The sequence below is a fragment of the Marmota monax genome, unplaced genomic scaffold, assembly GCF_021218885.2.
Source record: "Marmota monax isolate L192 unplaced genomic scaffold, Marmota_monax_Labrador192_F-V1.1 WCK01_AAM20220418_F8-fsc00027, whole genome shotgun sequence".
NCBI lineage: Eukaryota > Metazoa > Chordata > Mammalia > Rodentia > Sciuridae > Marmota > Marmota monax.
The window spans coordinates 6,541,892-6,564,218 of NW_026694617.1; the positions used below are offsets into that span (position 1 = coordinate 6,541,892).

Genomic DNA, 22,327 nt, shown 5'->3' on the forward strand with positions numbered 1-22,327 from the left:
TTTTAAAACAAATTCATAAGATTCACCCATGTTTTTATATGTAGTCAGTTTGTTCTAGTTTATCACTAGGCAGTATTCCACTGTATAAATATTGTTATTTATCCCTTCTGCTGAAGAATGTTTTGGTGGTTAGAAATTTTGGGCTACTGAGAAGCTTACTATGAACACTTTCATACGTGTGTTTTGTGGATGTGTACAATTCATTTTTCTAGAGCATATATTTAGGATTAGTACTGTTGGTTCATCAGGGAAACATGTTTAAAAGTTTTAATAGACACCACCAGTTTTCAAAAATGGCTTTCACTAATTTACAGTTTAACTATCAATGTATAAGTTTTATTCTGTATCAATACTACTTTATCTCCTTGGGTTTTTAATTTATATTTCTCTGTGACTAATACTGCTAACCACCTGTTGGGCTGAATTTGGCCAATGAGCTTGAAGTTGTTGACCTTTGTCTGACCTCATTTGGCCACTCTTCAATCTTTCCCAGTTCTTCCTGTCTCCCCTCCTATGAATGTTGGTGCCCTGAGTTCAGTTCTCTGTCAAGCTCAGTTCTCTGTCGACATCATTCCCTTGTATCTAACTCAGATTTACCATATTTTTGAAGTTATAAATTCCTAGTTTTAATCTGTTCTTCGCTCCTGAATTTCTAATGTATTCTACTGTTTATTCAGACCTCTTCTCTACCCTTCTAATTGCTCTGCCTTTCTCTGAGACTTATCTTGGTAAGTCACAGTTTTATCCTTCTGATTGTTCAAGCCAAAAAATGTAATCCTTGGTTATTGGTTTTTGCTTCTAAGTAAATCCTATTGGTTCTTTAGAAACCTGTGTTGAACACAACTGATTTCACTATTTCCATTGCTAACTCATTGTAGTAACCTTCTAAATAGCCCCATAGCTTCCACACTTTGTGTTCCTAGTCTGTTTTAAAATATCAGTAGTAGAGGTCCTTTTAAAATATACATCAGATCCTATTAATTCTTCATTCAAAATCTGTCAATAGTTTTTCAGCTCACTTAATTTAAAACTAAGAGGTTCCAGCAATCCAGTGTCCTATTATTTCTGAGTTAATATTTTCTTTACTCACTCACTTGATTCTAGCCATTCTGGGTTTCTGGCAGTTTCTGGAGCACTTTGGTCTTGTAGTGATAGTTTCTGTTCTTGAATGGATTTATCCAGATATCTGTATGGCTTGCTTTGTAAACTTTTGTTTTTCACAAAAGATCTGAAATTTGTGAGGTCTTTCTGTTATTTAAAATACGAACTTCATCTTGTATTTTCCTGTTTTACCTTGTATAACTTTTTTTAAAAAAGCATTTATGGTATTTATGCTTTGTAGTTTATTTCTATTAAAATGTAAGTTCTACAAGGGCAGGGATCATTGATTTCCTAATATCGAAAAAATGGATGGTACATGGGAAGTGTTCAGTAAATATTTAAGTGAATGAATGAATGCTGGAAAGAGCATGAGATTTTAAAAGTTAAACAGTATAAACTGAACTCCCAGCTTTATTATTAGTGGTGTGAATTTCAACAATTTACTTCAATGGTGTCTCTAAGACTTAATTTCTGTAAAATAGGAATATATTTCTCATGACACTACACTATGAAGTAAATAAAATGTTTATGAAGACCTTATCATAGACATTCAAATATTGATCTACTCATCTCTCCCCAAGAAAACCCCTGGTAGTCCCCTCCCCATAGTTTTTTACAGTATAATCAGTTTCCTTTTGAGCAGTACAATTTCTACATTTTCAGAATAAAGTTATGGAAATATGAGTTAAAATCATGAATTTTTTTCAAGAATTCTCTCCCTTTGCTTGATGTTTACTTCTCAAGCAATTTTAAATAAATGCATCTGTTTTAAGTATGGCACTAAATTAAGCAAGATTTAAATACCATATTGCCTACTAAATTGTGCCTGTCCTTTTATTAATTTATTAATTTCATTTAAAAAATATGAATATCAATATTTTGATTATGATAAAATACATCTTATATTATGAGAAATATATGCCATTCTACTTTCATAATATCTGTCAGAATGTTATACCTAATTTGTCATATTTCAGAAATATTTTCCATTAAAAATTCTAATGTACTTTGTGCTTTTTACACTATTATGATTTTCTGCTTTTGTACTTTGCATTTGAAATATTTTTCCTACATATTTAATCCATAATTAAAAGTTTTGACATTTTACCTTCATCCTTTGCATTTTCTGAAATGCCTTTAAAATCAATAATTTCCTAAAAATATCTCAAAATATGCAGTAAGAAATTCCTTATTATGTAGTAATAGAAGAGGTAAATAAGGACTAAAATAAAGCTACTGACTTATGAACTCTTTGCAAATTCTCTAAGACTATCAATGACAAAGGAACACACTTTAAAATATAAAGAATATTAGATAAAACTTTTATTTTGAATGTGATTTAGTCGTATGTTCAAACTAAAGAATTATGTATAATTTACTGCTTGATCAAAATTAACAAAATTATAAACTATATTTACAACTCAAATTGACAAATCACTTTCTAAAGAAAAACTCTCTGCTTCATATTATCATAATTTTCCTATGGAGTACAGGCAAAGAATGAAGTTATGTTGTACCACAGATGGTTATTAAAAGCAAATGAGGATAGTTTGAATAAGACATACAGACATAATTTAAAACAAACATTAGGGTTATTTTCTCTGAAAAGTTAGCTTGCAAATGAAAAGAATCAGCCCAAAACCACATATTGTAATAGCTGTCCTCTTCAAAATTCTACTCTTCCATGTAGATACTTCTTCCATTAATGGTATATGAGTTGGATCATTTTCCCGTTCATTTTGCAGCTAATATTTAGAATGGAAAAAAGAAAAGAGTTAATATGCAATAAACTGAAAATAAAACATATTTTGATCCGAAAAAATAGATCCATATTAATTTGCTTGATTTTGGGGGGGGCAACTCAAGATTCTAATGAATATTTAAAGTGAACACATATCTTGAAAGACAGTCTTTCACCATTATCCCATTGCTGTAAATTATTAGTTTTACTTTAAAAATAAATGCTTTCATAGATTATCACATTTTAAAATGGTGTTTTTAAGTTGTGAGATAAAGTTTCTTTAATGTTAACTTAAAGTTTGTATTTTACCTGTGAGGAATAACAATTGATATTTATTTACTTTCATATTAAATACCAATTAATGTCTTAAAAAGAGTGAACCATTCTTGTAACAAACCTACAATACATGAAATTCAACAAAAACTGGAAGATCAGATGCTTATGCTAGAAACTTAATACTTTATTTAAATATAATTGCAGAAACAAATGTCAACAAAAACTGAAGTGGTCCTTTTACAAATAATGTGTTAAAGAAGCCTCATGCAGTGTGGGAGCGGGGAAATAGGGAGACAGGGCAGGAGGCAGGGAGAATGGAGGGAAGGAAGAGAAGAAAGAAAGGAAAGGAGAAATGGCTGCTGGGGATGGGTCAGGAGGAAGAGAATAAGCAGAAACCAAAAGATCCTTGAGATAAAAAGAATCAGGCACATTTATAGAGTGATATTTACTAGAAACATCCTGTGCTGGAGTGGTGATATAAATACTTTCAACATCAGCAGAAATAACGACTTCTAAATTCTACAGTGTAAATATTTAATTTTAAAAGCCTGCAAAATTAATTTTAAATTTATAGCAGAAAAACAGACTTCAATGCCAATCTCATTAAGACTATATTCTTGGTGTAACTTCCAAATGGCTTCATTCAGCAACAGATTCCTTTTTGACACTGATGCTCCATTTACTGAATCCTGAGACAGTCATTCCTTTTATTAACCAATTACTTAGAATGACCCTTTCTGACAGGAGCTGTCAGTGTGTTGGTTCAAAAGAGAGTGATGTGGTGTTAAAGTCTAGCCTTGACCTCTCCCACCCTCTCTCTTTGTTACTTCCATAGATTTATCTGTGATAACTCATGTTTCTTTTTTTAAAAATCCCCTTCAGTTATTATTGGTAAATTTTGAAATGTTACAAACTTAACAAGCATAATAATATATTCCAAACCTGGAAGCCATAATAATTCCTAAGTCAAATCCCATTATGATAATTACTACTTGAAAACTTATCTCAAAAAAATCCATAGCTTGCTCAAAAATTAAGATTTTCCTGCCTAGAGAACTGTGTATGCTATTATTATATGCATTTCCTTAATAATGTGTGTTCTTAAGGCTAATCCTTATACAGAAATTTGTAAATTCTAGATAGAGAAGGTCACAGAAAAAAAGGCCTTCTATGTAGCCAAAGAAAGATGAAAATTTTCTTTAAAGGTACACTTTATCAAAATAAAATTTATGGTACTTGAATGTATTATCTATGTTTTAAAGTCAGTAAGTCTCTAAAGCCATGGTTCTTAATTTCATTCATTTCAGAAAATTCTGGTTCTCTCTTTCCAATTTTATCTCAGGATTCCATATGCACTCCCCACTTACCCACTCCATCTTTGTAACTTTGAATTGGAGAAACCAAATTAATAACCAACCTTGAGGCAAATATGTCTTAGGGAATTTCCTACATTAAAACCTGATTCTTTGTGAAGTTTCCATACACAAAGCCTTCCAAATTTTCCTTGAATCCCCACAAAAAATATTACGTTAAGTTAAATATTCTTCTAGATAAGTTAGAGGTATTGAATATGAATGGTGCTATAATTTTTTGTTGTCAGCAAGTTCAGGCTCTATCTAGCTTGTGCAGAACAGGTGGCTGACATACAGCAGGCACTCCTATGTTAGCTGAATGAATAAAGTCAGAACACAACTTCTAAAATACCTCTTTCATGACTAAAGAGTTATTTTCTCAGAAAATTATAAAATTTATTGCTTATTTCCCCATTTAAAATATCTTCTTCCCACTATTATTTTGTAGAAAATTTGCTTCACAACTTTTTTTATTCTCACTTTTAAAAGACTCCTATTGATTAAACATTGTTATAGTCAGAATGAAAAACTAGCTGGAACATGTATAAAGTTTATTTTGAGGAAAATACCTTTAAAAAAATCTTTCTTAGTTGTCAATGGACTTTCATCTATCTATCTATTTATTTATTTAATTTTTATGTGGTGCTGAGAATTGAACCCAGTGTCTCCAGTGTCTACAGTAGTAGAACCCAGTGCTCTATCACTGAGCCACAATCCCAGCCTGAGGAAAATACCTTTTTTGATATACTGTTAGTGAACATGTTGAATGAATTATAAGTAGAAGCTGTAAAATTTAATATATAACCTAACTTTCACATAATATACATCCAAAAGCATTATAGAAATAAAATTTATTTATTAAATAGACATGAAGAACTCAGAAATGAGTTCCTTAGTTGCCTCTAAATGTTTTCCTTTACTCTCTTCTCCTTCAATAAAGGTTCCTATTTTTAGCAGTTCAGATCTTGGTATAGCTAATTTTCTTTAAATTACCTGCCTGTAAAACCAGATATATACTTCTATGTGAATATAAAAACAGAACCCAAAAGACCTACACTCTTTAAAAAACAGAAGTTAAATTACAAGTTACTATAGAAAGTCTGGCCAATAGAAGAAATATTTCATCCACCATATATTAACAGAGCTATATTTCATTTTGGCCTTTTTGCAACTATATAAGTACTGAAGAAAGAAATATTTTTAGAGTCTTTGGCACATCTTTCCAGACCATTTTTGAAAAGTGTGCCACAAGTTTCATTGAGAATGTCAGTCTGGTAAACTCCACTTAGAAAGAATATCCCTGGAGTGATACCCTTTCCTTTGCTAATCAAACACAAGAGGAGGATATGTTGTTTCTTCAGTATGCATTTCCTTAATGACCAACAAAATTTGTTTTCCATGTATATTTCTTACTTTGAATATTGTCCTTTTCCCACTTGTCTAAGTATTCTACTTGTTACTCTTATCAGAACTGTTCCATTGTCAAGCATTTTTTGTTGTAAAACATTTCCCATAATTACCCACTCCCCTTTTTAATGTTAAGTATATACCTTTTGAATTAAGTCTTTTAGTTTGCAGACTTCTTCACTCAAATCTTCAACATTACTAACAAGTTCTTCACAAACTGAAGTAAAATTCCGGGGAGAAGCCCATTCTAGTACTATCTGTTAATATTTTCAAAAATTACATTTTAAATAATGGAAACAACTTTATCTAACTTTACATGCACAATGGTTATAGAGAATTTCTAAACATTACATTATATATTTGAGAAGAATTGTTTTTCAGGATAAATCCTGACACCAAAAAGAAGTCAGTAATTTTATATAAATAGTAATTTTATATAAACAATCAGTAATTTTATGCAAATAGTTAAATCAGATTGCTAAATGCACTTCCTAAGTATAGTTACATATAACACAGAAATTAACGTAATAATATTTCTGGTGAACAAATCAACTCATGAAAGTTTTTTAACTTTCATGAAATGATTCCCATACTAGTATTACATAAGATCATAGGAAAACAAATGCATTTAATTTTTTTTTTTTTACTAAGACAAACATCTAAAACCTTAATCATGTGAAAAACTCTAGAAAATAAGTTTGCTTTAGCTGGTCACTTACACTTTCTCTCTAAAACTCCCTGAACTAAAACAACTTTATATTGATAATAGTTTTTTAATAACACTCAACACACTGTTTTGTTTCAACTTTCACTTGGGTCTCCTGTCACTTTATATTTTAAACAATTAAATCCACTCTAAGAACAAATGGGAAGTTCAATACATAGATTGGTTTAATTTTTCTTCTGATTCATTTTCCTTTGCCTGAGGGTGAGAACACAAATTTTTTCAATTAATCAGTACATAAAGGAATAATATTAAACTAATTTACTTAATTGGATATTACATTGAACAACTGATATGATTTTACCAGATCAGTACTTTTTATTGAATTATCATGAACTTTCTTCAGTATTCATACTTTTTTTCACTTAATAATTTTGGTATAATACCTTATGAGAATTTACAGGTAACTCAGTAATGATATTCTGCACAGCTGTAATTAAATGGCCACACTGTTTGTTTAATTTCAGAAGAAAGTTGAGGAATTCATCACCACTAAAGAAAGAAAACAAACAGAAATCATTTAAGAGCAATTTACTTCCTTCTATTGTGCTAGATACAAAAAAAATATCTAGTTATAAAATTAACAGATTCTTTAAAATAGATTAGGTAATATGTATTGGGAACTGAATTAGACCTTGAATTACACCAATTAAAAAAGAGGAAAAAAATAAGTCTTCAATAATAAGGATCTCATACTTCAAGATGAATGAAGACACACACTATAAAATTGTTATTTATAGGAAGAAGGAAGGAACCAATACTAAAATATCTACTATATGAAGATACTCTACTACTTATTTTTACATTCATTATTTCTTCCAATCCTCTCCAACAACCACTAATGTTAATGCTAGTTTACAACTGAGATATCCATAATTGAGTTATTAAATGATTTTAAACAAGAAAGTAAAAAAATCTGACTTTTGTAGAAGAAAGTTTATTGAAAGAGTGGTGTGGATTAAAGGAACACAAAAATCAAATTAGAGAGAATAGCTGGGAGACTAATAGAAAGATACATCTAAGAGATGATGAAGGAAAGCTTAAACTAAGGATCTGACAGCCTCATTGGAAGGAGGAGGTTGAGTGGTAAAAGTTGGTAACAAACTTTTAAGATAATAATTTGAAAAATTTCATGATAGATTGCATGTGAAATAAAAGGGAGAATCTAGGATAATTCTCAGTTATTTGCTTTCAACGAAAGTTGGTGCCAAGCAGAGAACTGAATTTAAGGATGGGTGGTAAGGAGAATAGGGGATGAAGAGAAAACACTGTGGCATAATAATTAAGAGCACGGACTCTTGCATCAAGAGTCAACCTGTTTGGAATCGGCTGCCATACTTACTAGCTTTATGAACCTGAGCAAGCCTAATCTCAAGCCAAATGTTTCCATATCTCTAGAATGGTGACAACAGCACTTTCAGGAGGACTGCAGGAGGCAATATAAAGCATTTTGTCTAGCAAACAGCTGGCATTCAAGCAGACTTAATTATGCTAATAACTGCAATGATAATGAAGACAGGCAGGTGGCAACCACTAGTATGTAGTAGATAATGTAGGTCTGACAAGGTATTTATCCTGAGGTCTAAGGACTCCTGAGGTTAGATATAATTCAGAGAGAGGTTCATCGAATTCCGTGGGGGAAAAAAATTACATTTTTATTTTCACTAACCATTAACTGGAATTCAGGCTTTCTTGTGAACATAATAACAAATCATAATGATTTGGACAACAGAAATCAAAATTATGGTCACAAAGAAGACAGAGAAAAAGGGCATACTATGAAGAGAGGAGAATTGATAGAAGTGAACAAAAAAAGACATTAAAAGAAAAGTAGTTTTAGAAGTAGAAGAAAATAAGGAGTTAAAAGTTATTATGAATTCCAGTAAAGGTGATGATTTCAAGAAGAAAAGGTTAAGCACATTAAATAAGGTAACGCCATTGATTTTGGCTAAGAGAAGATGCTACTATTGACCTTTCAGTAATAAACTAATTTACAATGAAAAGTACAAAGATACACAACTTAATAGATAAGTTAGTCAAGGATGTGAACAGCCCATTCAGAGAAAAAGAAACAAAAATTGAAAAGATAATAAATAATGGGAATTCAAAATGCTACATTCTACCAAAATGACAAGAATTAAGTAGATCATTAACATCAAGAATTGACAAATTCATGAGCTGACCTTTCTGGAGAAGGCTTTAATAGTATCTACTAAAATAAAAATGGACACAAAATCTATTGCTATAGGACCAAATGATACTTTTAAATCCAAACAGAAATTTTTCGATGTAGAATTCTTTCAATATAAACTATATAAAGTTTCTTTTACACCATTTCTGGGAGGAAAGGTTATACAAAGCAAGCAAGGTCAGCCTTAAGTGAAACTAATAGCAAACTATTCTCTAAGACACCTTACAAGAATGTATATAATATTTTCATTTAGGAAAAGTCTTCTCTTAGCTTGAAAAAAATTAGGCTGAAAAATTAAGTTTTATAAAATATAAACTTTATGAACATAATAGGTGTACACACACACACACATTCTCATCACCAACAATGAAAAGGACCTTATGGTTGCTTTCAATAAGCAAATTGCAAATTAAAAATTTATACTATTTAGCAAAAAAAAGTATTTATAAAAGTATTTTCAAAGTACATATAATTTTTATTCCATTTCCTTTCTGATCTTTATATAGAACTTAAAGAATATAAGACATTTCTTCTACCCAAGCAACAGCACTAATTACTTTATTTTTGTTTCCAGGTAACATTTATTTCTACTTACAATTTAGAACTTAGTGCTCTTTAAATATGCAAATTTTGTTCACTATCAAATAAAAAGAATAACTACTCAACAAGTAATTCATTAATGTCATATATATTTCATGAACTCAAGGAAATTATGATCCATTGAGAACTGCCATTCAAAGTATCAAGTGATATCAGTTATATAATTCCGGTACATGATTTGCAGATATACATGGGGAATATTAATTTATCAGCTCTTATTCTAAAAACAGTAAGGAACGCAATAGGAACTCAGTTAAAATAAGCAAATAATATTATTAGCAAAACCACAGTTTTAATAAATGTAAAGAAAATATATACCTATCTTGTGACTAATTTTCAGGGCCACTGAGTATAGACAGCCAAATCATACAAAACAAAATCTTCAGAGTACCATTTTTTATCTTATATTATGTGAATGGTGTCTCTCCATCAGAACCATACGTTGTATAACCTACACAACTTTGCATGACAGCCCAAATAATTTTGCACCTATTTAAAGAATTCAAAATAAGCAAATATAACATAGGTATGGCTTATTTGATTGTGTGTGTGTGTGTGTGTGTGTGTGTGTGTGTTTTAACTAAGCTAACTACAACCAGACCCATCCCTGTCAGAGGATTACACTTTATGTTCCCATAACATGAAGCCTGGGCACGTGACTTGCTTTGTCAAATAAAATATAACTGGAAGTAACTGTAACTTTTGAACAGAAGCTTAAAAAGTCACCTACTGGTTCTCCTGATTGTCTAGTTTATTTCTTTTTTTCCCTTTGCCATAGAAAGAGCATATCACAGAATTGGACTGTTCCTTTATCATGTTCTCAGAATAATAATGTGGAAAGTCACTGCAGCTGATCATTAACAACTAAGAAATAAACTTCACTGTTAAAACTGACAGAGATTTAGAAGTTATTTGTTATAACACAATGTAAGTAGACTAATATGATAGTCCATATTTAAAATTTGAAGTCAAGCACTAAGATAAAATTAAAATCTACAATAAAATTATTATATTTAGGTACTATATATTCATTGTAGAATATCTGAAAAAGCTTAAAGCATCAACATTTTTACCATCCAAAGATAATAACTGGTATTAATAATTGATAATAAGTGGAAAATATTGTACCATAATATTTTTTATAGTATACATTTTATTCCAGTACTGTTCTTAGAAATGTACACAAATGACATTATACTTCATGTTTTTTACATCATACTTTTTATGCTTATATTTTAACTATTTTTCCATGACACCAAGGTTCAAAATAATCTTGATAAGAAAAATAATTATATGATGTAATCTAATTCAACTACTTTTTGGATGTTAAATATTTAGTTTTAATTGTAGAATGTATAGATATTTTATTTGTTCTAATTAGTTATATATGACAGTAGAATGCATTTTGACATATCATACATAAAAGGAGTATAACTTCTCATTCTTCTGGTTGTACATGATATAGAATTACACTGGTCATGTAATCATATATTCACAAAGGGTCAGAATGTATGATTCATTCTATTATCCTCCTACCTCCACATTCTCTCCTCCCTTCACTTCTTAGAATGTTTATAAACAATGGAGGTGAACAATATGTTACATGTAACATTTTGGATCTATGTAGATTTTTTTCTTTTTGGAGAAGGAGCAGTTTCTTAATAGCCATAATTCTGAGAAACTTGACACATTCAAGTGGATGTCAGGTAGCTCAGAGCTCAGAGGAAAGATCTGGGCAGAAATTGATAAAAATTTCAGATGTGAAAACTGATTGTTTCTGTTCAAAATATCTCAAAGTTGCTGTGGAATGGCTACTAACATTTTAAAATTGCCCTTTTTATTCTACAAATCTACTAAAGCAGAAAAAAGTAAATGAAGTAAGCATATACATTCTTGGAACAGAAATTATTGTAAAAGATTTTACCCATACAAGAAAAGCATCTTAAAATAAATCAGTAGCTAAATTGTTGAGGTCATATTACCAAGAGATTATAATCAATCAATTCAACTTTTCTTGCTGTTAGTTTTCTTATGACTTAATGACAAATTTCTTCTTTAAAGAATGACTTTGAACAAATGGGAAGTACAACATTTTTCATAACAGCATGTAAACAAAGTCTTTGATTTAATAATAAGGTCAAATTCCTGGAATATATGTCTGCCAGTTTTATTTTTTAAAAAATTCAGCAGTTTTAATAAGTGATCCATTCAGGATTCTGCACATTCTTTAAGTCTATTAAATCCCACAAAGAAAATTCATACTGGCAACTCTGACAGCATACAAATAAATGATATCAGAAAATTTAATTTGCAAGTTGGTTTGTAGAACTTGGCATATTCCTTCACAGAAACAATAATGAAAAAAAGTAAAGAAAATGAACAAACATATTCAAAGTTTGCTGATTTTAAAGTTTTCAAAAATGGAATTCTTTGCAATACATTTTAGGGAAGGGGAAATGTCTATCAGGTAAACTTCATAATAAAGTTTTTAAGAAATCTGAATAAGATAAATTATTCCCTGAAAGACTTCTCTAAATTCTAAAATGGAATGGAGATCCATTTTTATAACAGTTATAATGTTAGCTTTAGACAGGCTGCCCTAGTGATGATACTGTTACATTTTTAAGTGTTACATTTTACAGAATACTGTAATTCATTGGCTATCAATTTATTCCATAAAATTTGTACAGTTAGGTCCCAGGCAATGAAGAACAAGACTAACATATGCAACAAGTTCCGAAGGTCATTATGATGATATGGCCAGGTTATAACATTATTTCTGGGGAGAAAATAAAAATGCAATATGTTGAAATAATAAATAGGGAAAATTGTTAATATACTTTCAATTTTTAAAAAATTTGAAAATAATACTAACCTAGTATTAAAGGCAAGATTAAAGGACTCTTGAGGAAGCAGAAAAATGTAAAGATTTCTTAAAGGGAACTTGTAGGCACTTTATGTGGGTTTGTGGTATGGATGGGGGCTTCTGGGGATTGAACCCGGGGCTTTCTACATGCTAGGCAAGCATCTACCATGGACCTATATACCTATATATTTCATTTTTTAAAAAAAATTTCAATTTAAGTCAGGGTCTCACATAGTTACCTAGGCTAGCACCCAACTTGTGATCCTCCTGTCTCAGCCTCCCAGTAGCTGGGATTACAGACTTATAATCATGTCTAGCTACTTCTAGGCACTTTTAAGAGTTTTAGAGGTAAAAATTTTTTATTTGTCCTCTACAAGTCATTATTCCTATATGCAGTATCTGTAATAATGGTCATTATTTATGTTTTTAGTACTGGAGATTATACCTAGGGGAGCTCTACCACTGAGCTACATCCTTTTTGAGACAGAGTCTCCCTAATTTACTTGGGGCCTCACTAAGTTAAGGAGGTTGGCCTCAATTTGTGTTCCTCCTACTTTAGCCTTTGGGTAACCAGGATAATAATGGTTATTTTTTGACCCAGATCAAACAAAAAGGGAAATGGTGATGAAAATTTTCTAATTATTAAAAGAACAACAGAAAAAAAATGAATTAGGAGAGGCAATCATAAGTAAAAGAGACTGGGTAAGATGTAATTAACGTGACCACATACAATGAGAAACAGAAGATGAGGGAAAACATATTTGGTATGCAGTCTCCAAACAGTGACGAAAGATACCATAAAAAAAAGAAAATCTCATAGTTTGATTATCAGGTAGTGTTGCTAAGTAGGAGAAGCTAAAAATTACTTGGTAAAAGAAAAACAATTATTATGGATTATTAGAATTCCAAAATCAAGGTGTTTTACTATAGGGAATGTCTATATACAAAAATTTTTACAAAAATTACTAAATATATAATCATAATCTAAAGCACAATAATCCTTATGGGTTTTCTAGTCTATGTTTAAATCCTTCTATAAGCAAAAACCTCCAGATGTTAAGTATTATGTGTAATGAAACAATTACCTTATTTATTCTGGACATCATATTTTTATTAATGCAGTCTAAGAGTGATAGCTTTTCATGGCTAGGCATATGATACTATCAAGATAAATTAGTAATCCACTAAAATTGTGATGATTCTTCAGGTGAATTTAGTTATATCTAACCCATCCTGTAGTAATATAGTTAATTTTTAACTCTTCATTTATCCTTACTAAATATAATCCTATTAAGTTTTGGGGAATTTGCCTCAACCTGCCAAAACCTTTAAAATCTTATTTAGTCCTTGAAATCATACAGAGCATTTCCTCTGACTATAATGGAATCAAACTGGAAATCAATAACTACAACAAGAATCTCCAAACACATAGAGATCACATGACATACTTTTAAATCCATGAATCTAAGAGGAAGTCTCAAAGGAAATGAAAGTATATATAGAAGTGAATAAAAATGACTATATAACTTATTAAAAATTGTGTAATGCAATTAAAGAAGTCCTGAGAGGGAAATGAAAAAGGCTAAATACTCACATAAGCAAAACCAAAATGTCTTAAATAAATAATCTAGACTTATACCTCAGGAATCTAGAAAAAGAGCAAAAAAAAAAATCAAAGTAAGCAGAAGGAAAAAACAATAATAGCAGAAATCAATAAAATTAAAAATAGAAAATATTACTCAAATTAAAGATAGGTTCTTTATAAAATTAATAAACCTCTAGCAAGACAAGTACAGATAAAAAATAGAAGACATAAATCACCAACACTGGGAATGAAATAGGGTATTATAACAGATCTCACAGTCATCAAAAGGATTTCAGGGAATAATACTAGCAACAAATTTATGCTGGTAAATTCAAACAATCAGAAGATATGAACCATTTCCTCAAAACCTACAAACTACTAAACCTAGCCAAGATGAAAGAGAGAAAATTGAATAGTCCTATAACCATTAAAGAAATTAAATTTATGATTAAAAAGTTCCTTCAATAGTTCACTAGAACCAGATGATTACACAGGAAAAATCCAATTAAAATGTTTAACAAAGAATTAACACTAATCCTACACAACCTACTGAAGAGTTTTCCGGAAAACTCGGAAAAGGAGAAAAACTTCCTACATCATTTTATAAGTCCAATTACTCTGATATCAAAACTAGACAAAGCATAAAACCTAAAGAGCAATATTTCACATGAATTTACATGCAAAAATTCTTAGTAAAATACTGACAAAATTAAATTCAACAATTCATAGAAATACCATACCACATGGGATTAATACCAGGTATGAAAGGCTAGTTCAATAATTAGAAATCCAACAAAGCAATTTACCACATTTATATGACTATAGAAAAAATCTGTGTAACAATGTCAATTGACATAGAAAAAGCATTTGATAAAATTCAACAACCATTCATGATAAAAAAAAAATTCACAATAGTAACCGAGCTAAATTTTCTTTCTCATAAAGAGTTACTACAAAAATCTCCATGTATTTAAAATCACAGTTAATAGTAAAAAAGTGGAGTGATTTTCCCTTAAGAATGAGAACAAGGCAAGAATGCCCACTTTTCACCTCTCTTATTCAACATAATACTGGAAGTTCTGTCCACTATAATAAAGCAAGAAAAAGAAATAAAAGGCATATAGATTGGAAATGAAGAAATTAACCTATTTCTCTGCAGACTACATGATTTGTGTAGAAAACCTCAAAGAACCTAGAAAAAACTATATCTAATAAGTGAGTTCAGTAATGATAAAGTACTTACAATCAGAGCATGGAAATAAACCGCATGTGGAAACAAATAAAAATCCAATACCATTAACAATTGCTCTAAAGATAATAAAATGCTTAAATTTTGTACGGAGTTTGTTAGATTTATGCCTATGTAATGAAAATTATAAAATGTTGATGAAATGAAGATCTCAAACTTGTAGGGATATCTATGTTCATGGATTTACTAGACTTAACATAGTTATCTTCTCAATTTTGTGTAGGATTAGTACAATTACTATAAAAATTTCAAAAAAGGTTTTGTAGACATAGAAGAGCTTAATTAAATATATATATGAAAAGAAAAGTTTTTGGATTGCCAAGACAATTTTGAGAAAGAATAAAATGAGATGAATCATTCTTCCTGATGTTAAGACTTACTATATACAGTTAGCAATACCGTATCATCATGATTATTCTAATTGGAAAATCTGAAATCTGAATCAAATTTCTAAGCACTTTGGATTTTTGAATTAGGGATGCTCAACAGGTATAGTCTATGCAAATATTCCCAAATCCGAAAAACTTCAAAATCTGAAATATTTATGATCCCAAGCATTTCAGATAAAAGTAGATACTCGATCTATACTTACAGAGGGATAGACACTGCAAGAACCCAGAATAGAGGACTCAGAACAATCTATACAAATAGTCCAATTCAATTTTAACAAATAATGAAAACCAAATCTGCAGAAGGAATAACATTTTTAACAGTGCTGGAACAAATGGACATCCATAGCCCCAAAATTAACTTCAGCCTGCATTGTACCAACACAAAAATGAACTCAAAATGTACCATGGACTTAAATATAAAACTAAAACTTCCGGGAAAAAAAGGTTAGAAAAAAATTTAGAACCTAATTTCTTAAACTTGACACCAGAGTATGATCTATAAGAGGAAAATGTGATAAGCTAGTCCTCAAGATTTAAGTTTTGCTCTATGAAAAATGAAAAGAAAAATCACAGGCTAAAAAAAAATTAGCACATATCCAACAAAAGACTTGAATATAGACTACGCCCCAATATCAATATTAAAAAACAATCAATCCAATATAAATTGGGCAAAAGACAGAGACATTTCACCAAAAAGGATACACAGATGGCAAATGAGACACAAAAAGGTGTTCAACACGATTACCCTTTAGGTAAATGCAAATAAAATCACAATGATCTGTCACTATACACATATAGAAATGGCTAAAAATAATTAGTGCTTACATCAAATGCTGATGAGTATTCAGAGAAACTGGATCACTAATATACAGTTGGGGAATATAAGAGAATATTGACATTTTGGAAAAAAAGTTGATTAGTTAAAAAAAACAACAACTAAATATATAGCTCCCATACAACCTTTAAAATGCCCTCCTGAACATTTTATCCAGAGAAATGAAAACTTACTTTATAAAAGAATTTTATAAATATAAATGTATATATATATATATATATATAATTAATATTTCTTTAGTTGTAGTTGGACTCAATACCTTTATTTTATTTGTTTATTTATATGTGGTGTTGAGGATCAAACCCAGGGCCTCACGTGTGCCAGGCAAGCACTATATCGCTGAGCCACAACCCCAGCCCTATAAATATATATTCGTAGCATAGAATAAACAGATTCTAAAATCTAATTAAATGTCCTTCAATGGATAAATGGTTAAACTATGGTAAATGCATACCACGGAATATTACTCTTTCACAAAAGGAATAAACTATTGTACTAATATATGCAAAAATATTGACTAAACTTAACAATGATTGCAAGAAGTCAATTTTAAGAAGACATGTACTGTATGGTTCTATTTATATAACAGTCATGAAATAATATCATTATAACAAATTATCATCATTTGCTCAGGGTTAAAAATGGAGAAATGGATGAGCATCGCTGTAAAGGGGTTGGATAAGGAAGTTTATGGTATAGGGATATTAAAAGTATTGAGAGTGGTTACATGAAACTACATATGATATAATCACACAGAATTATATATACACACACAAACAAATGAAAGCATGTATAACTGGTAAAATATGAATAAACTCTGGATTGCACTAATGTCAATATTCTGGTTTTGATATTGTACTACAGTTATGTAAGATATTAACAGAGGGTCAAACTGCATGAAGGATGCATGGAACCTCCTTGTGTATCAATGAAATATCATGTGAATCTACAATTATTTTAAAATCAAATATTAAGTTAAAAAACATTCAATTCTCTAAATTTATTAATAAAATATTATTTTCAAAGTAGATTTTGGATTAGTAACAATCAGTGTTTAACAAATTTATATTATTGGAAATGAAATTTATAGCTTGACAACAATTTCTCACATAGTAAAGGCTGAACATGCTCATATGAGAAATGCTTTCTTATTAACATAAGAGAAACTATCACTACTTTGATTTTTTCAGTATGACATCTAAAATAATTTAAAGGGAGTAAGAACTATACCGGGAATAGCACAGCATCCCATTTCTGAGCAAAGAATATTCCAAAATCTGTTTCCTTGGGAAAATATTATTATCAAATCAAATGACATAGACATGATCAAAATTAAACTAAAAAAGAACAGTTGAGTCTAAATAATATTAATATAAATTGATAAGTTAATTTTACCTGATTTCCAACTTTGCCACTTCAGGTAACTCTCCAAAATTTATCTCTTCTACCTCCAGTTCTTTAACAGCAGCCAGAATTTTCTGCTGATCTTTAGAGGTAATTCCATTCTAAGTAGAAATAATTTTAAGGTGCAGTTAAGATAATTATACTTGAATAATTTAATCTTCAAAATTATCAAAGAAGTTTTCTACTTGCATCCTGAAAAACAGACATATTAGAAAATAATATACTAAAACATGGTTTGATTGTGTAACTAAAGAGGATATTTACATCATTAAAATATTTAGGCATACCGTTAATTACAGTAATTTTTTTGCAATACATAATAGTTGGAATAGACTAACAAATCCAATTACTAGATTTTAATACATAATGGTCAAATCAACAAGATACAAGTTGATTTACTTAAGTAGTATGCTTGTTTTGATTTTTAGTGATACTAATAATTTCAAGTTTCTGATGTGTTCAGGGAACAAAATCATTGCTTTTTAGATAGCCTATTAAAGTATCTTTAATATTTCTCACATTACTTTTGAATTGTTACTTAATATTATTAGATGTGAAAATAAATAATGTCTTTTAAATATTATTTTTAGATATACATGACACTAGAGTATATTTTGACATGTTATACATACATGGAGTATAACTTATCCTAATTAGGATCCTCTTCTTGTAGCAGTATATGATGTGGAGTTCCACTGGTTGTACATTCATATATGAACAAAATAATGTCTTGATAGTTTTGAAAGACCAACAATAGTGGTACTATTTGGAAGACACATACCTATGCCTACAAACATTTAAAAAATACTTCTTATTTCTAAGAAGTCTATTTTACAAATCTATTCACATTTGGAAATAAAACACTGGTTTTAATTGAGATATCATGGCCACCTGAAGGAACAAAACCAAAACTTTAAGTCTTTGAATGTTTCTAAAGTAACAATACTGTAATCAGATTTTAGAATTGGTTATTCATAATCATATTTAATCAAGAACCTAAAAAATACCAATCACAGTCTGTAACCCTAGAATTTTTGAAACATAAAATAAAAGGAGGCCCAATTTTAAAAAAAAAATCAATATATCTGGAGTTTTGAAAATGATACTAACCTCTGCAAATTCATCTTTTTTCATGGTCAAAAGTTGTCTTAAAGTTATATCCCTTTCCTGTAGAAAAGGGAAAATAAAACCCCATCACCTTTCAATATAAATAGTAAAAAGCAAAGTAGGTAAGTGTACATAAGATAGTTAACTGCTGTACTCTTAAACCACTTCCAGCTTTCTAGAGGGGATAGAGATGTAGACAGAGAACTACACTATTGGGTAGATAGTATATATTCACTAAAAAAAGTATAAATATAACTAGTATTCCAGATTCAAAAAAAATGATTACTTTCAAATTACTTTTCAATTTTGCTTACATGAAAACAAATCTATAAAATGGAATTGAAATTATATTTATACTGAAGAGTTCTCCAAATAGAAAAAAGTTTCAAAATTGTTCAATAAAACCCAACTCTAAAACACCTGAACAGAATGTGCACACTCCTAAGGGGAATCTATTTTAAGTACTACTTTACTACTTCAGTATCCTCACAGTAATTCTCATCTACTCAAATCCACAATGTATGCTTACGGCACCTAGGTAATGGTTGGCATATGATCTAATTTAACTTTCAAGAAACCTTATGTTAGCTACTACTGTTCTTAAGGAAAAAAAAAATGTTTAAGTAACGTATTTCAGTCAATAACCAGAGCAAGAATCTGATGTCAGGTTTGTTTGGTTTAAAATCATGCTTCTAGTGTTCTATACAAGAAAATCAGCAACTTCAAAAACAAATGGCTTACATATTTACAGAGGACTTAGCTGGCAAAAATTGTCAAATTCAACCAGCATAAACTTTATTTAAATATCTATAATAATAAAATTTGGGGATACTTACTACAAGTTTAAAATGAGATGTATTGCAAATTATGCAGAAAAGGTATAGCATTAATTCATAGGTATCTTTATGAACTGAAATTTAATGTTAGGTTAAACAACAAATCAACATATATATAAAACTCATTGTAGTTTACCCAAAATCTCACCTTTAATAAGTCTGTCATATGTTCCAGTCCAAGACCATGTAAAAATATTTCCAGATCTCCAAATGCTGTGTATGAACTATACATATTTATAGCAATGTCAATTTCAGAACAGACCATAAATGTACAACTAATAAATATATACTTATATTTTACAGAAAAAAATAGAATAGTAAGAATGAGTCTATATAGAATATATTTGTAAATTTACACTCCAGATTTGATGATGTACCAAAGGAATGAGCAAGTCTTAATTCTTCCTGCCCACCCTTGGGTTGGATATTGAATCTAGGAATTTTTGAACAGGCTAAGCAAGTGCTCTACCACTGAGCTACACCCTCAACCCAAAGCAGGGTTTCCTAAACAAAGATATGAGAGAAAATGCTGATGGTAAAATGTAGTTCATCTTTCCTAAGAATGAAAATATTCATTAACATATATTCCTTGTAAAATTTATGCATGTAAAAATCTCTTCAACTGTGATAAGTAAAAATTAAATATCAGCTTTAAATGGGGTAAAGAATAGTTTATGGTCATATACCAAAAAATAGTATTCAGGAAAAAATATTTTTAGTTTTAGTTTAAAAAATGAGTAATATGCTAAAAATACTCAGAAGCAAGGGATAATACAGTTTGAATACTAACACAGAAGCTGAATCCCTTAAAATAAATTTTATTGGTATTTTACTAAAAGTTTACATTTAAAGCCAAAGTCGTTATACGATTCATATTAGTACACATAAATAAAACCGTCTAAAATTAGGAAGAACAATGCACTTAAAATCCAGACATTTCTAAGTGATATTTAAAAATGCCTGTCAAAGTTTAAAATATCATATATCTTAAATAAGTCACCACATTTACTATAAGTAGTAAAAGCATGCATTTTTAACTTCTGTATAGGAATTCCATTGAACTAAAATATGTTACCCAAATATGTGATCTTTTTCCTTATCAGAATCTGCTGTTAATAGTTTACAAATAGTCTCTTCTTTAGTTAGCTGTTGAAGCTTTCCTTCCAAAGGATTTAAAGTCAACGAAAGAAAGTTGAAGATCTGAAAAGATTCACAAATTAATCAAATATAGTTAATATTTTTATATACTACAATTGCACTTAAAACGAATGACACATGATTAATTTTCAACTGGAAAATAAAATTTTAGCAAGGTGTAAGGGTCAGAACTTTCATGACCTGTTGCTCTGAGAATTAACTTTTATAAAATCAAGTAAATGCTTTCTTGACCTAAAATAACCAGAAAAGAGTTTTAACTAATTCAAAATAGTAAAATTAGAGAAAGAAAGTAGTATTTTTAGTAATACATAATACAAAACTAAAACACCACTTTAACAAATGACTAAGAATGATTAAGTAGTAAGGTAGTACTTGAAATACACTGCTAAGTGGGAAGGAAGCAATAAACTTGCTTAAATATATACAAATCCCAACTATATACCTCAAAGCAATGTGGTAAAATTTCTTAGTTTTACAATCTAACCTCTTAGTTTTACAATCTAACTTCAAGGCTATGTCATGTAATCAGTCAAAATATAATATCAAATTTCATGTTAATAAATGATTTATGATTCAATATAACCTGTGACGCTCTTAATTATTATATCAAATTCAGTATCATCTGCCCAAAATTTAATGTAGTAAACCGAGTTTTAGTCTTCAAATTTTCAAAGGTTAGAAGAAATAATGCAAACAGCTTTTTGATTTTTTTTTTTTTTTTTTAGTATACTGGAGATTGAACCCAGAGGTGCTTAACCACTGAGACACATCCTAGTCCTTTTTATATTTTATTTAGAGACAAGGTCTTGCTGAATTGCTAAGTGCCTCAATAATCTGCAGTGCTTGCCTTTGAACTCTCCATCCTCCTGCCTCAGCCTTCAAGTTGCTGAGATTATAGGCATGCACTACCTTGTGGGCTTTCTTTTTGAAATTTTGCAAGACTTTAGCAATTAGTCTCTACTCTAGAATAATTTTAGAAATGTACATTTTATTTGGAAAATAATATGCATGTTTATTAGACTGCTCAAAAATTAATGAAAGTTATTTTACATGCAATGTAAGTGGCATGGTCTGACAATTATGTGATAGAACCTGCAGAATTTCATATACTTTAAAATTCAGAATCTCAGTGTTATGAACTCTTGAACTTAATTTACAATGGTATTGTACTTGATCTATGCTTAGAAAGTACAGACCTCTGGCTAAAGCTTTAATATATAAACCAAAAGTTTGTATTCATAAACTAATTTAATATATGGCAAATATTTATCATTGAGTTTTAAAATCTGAATGACAGCAGATCATACACCCGAGTATGTTATCACTTTACCACATAGCTTGTTCACACATATAGGAATAAGTGTTGCTTAAAGGATTTAATGTTTAAATTGTCTAACATCTACAAATTAAAATTATACAACAATGTTTTAAGTCCATCTTGATACTTTACTGTTGCAATATGTAAGTTAATTTTAAAAAAATCTAAACCAGTTTGTAATGTTA

General features: G+C 29.8%; 1 protein-coding gene across 1 annotated transcript in view; it reads right to left on the minus strand.

The window, feature by feature from the left end:
• Positions 1-2,489: 2,489 nt before the first annotated feature.
• The window catches only part of Asz1 (ankyrin repeat, SAM and basic leucine zipper domain containing 1), a 42,667-nt gene continuing 22,829 nt past the window's right edge, over positions 2,490-22,327 (minus strand). The window contains exons 7-13 of the mRNA XM_046422507.2: positions 20,742-20,866; positions 19,815-19,890; positions 18,834-18,890; positions 17,715-17,824; positions 6,988-7,093; positions 6,021-6,134; positions 2,490-2,846 (exon numbers count right to left, since the gene is read on the minus strand). Coding sequence (XP_046278463.1) covers positions 2,694-2,846; positions 6,021-6,134; positions 6,988-7,093; positions 17,715-17,824; positions 18,834-18,890; positions 19,815-19,890; positions 20,742-20,866 — 741 coding nt within the window. The 3' untranslated portion in view covers positions 2,490-2,693. The remainder of the gene's footprint in view (positions 2,847-6,020; positions 6,135-6,987; positions 7,094-17,714; positions 17,825-18,833; positions 18,891-19,814; positions 19,891-20,741; positions 20,867-22,327) is intronic.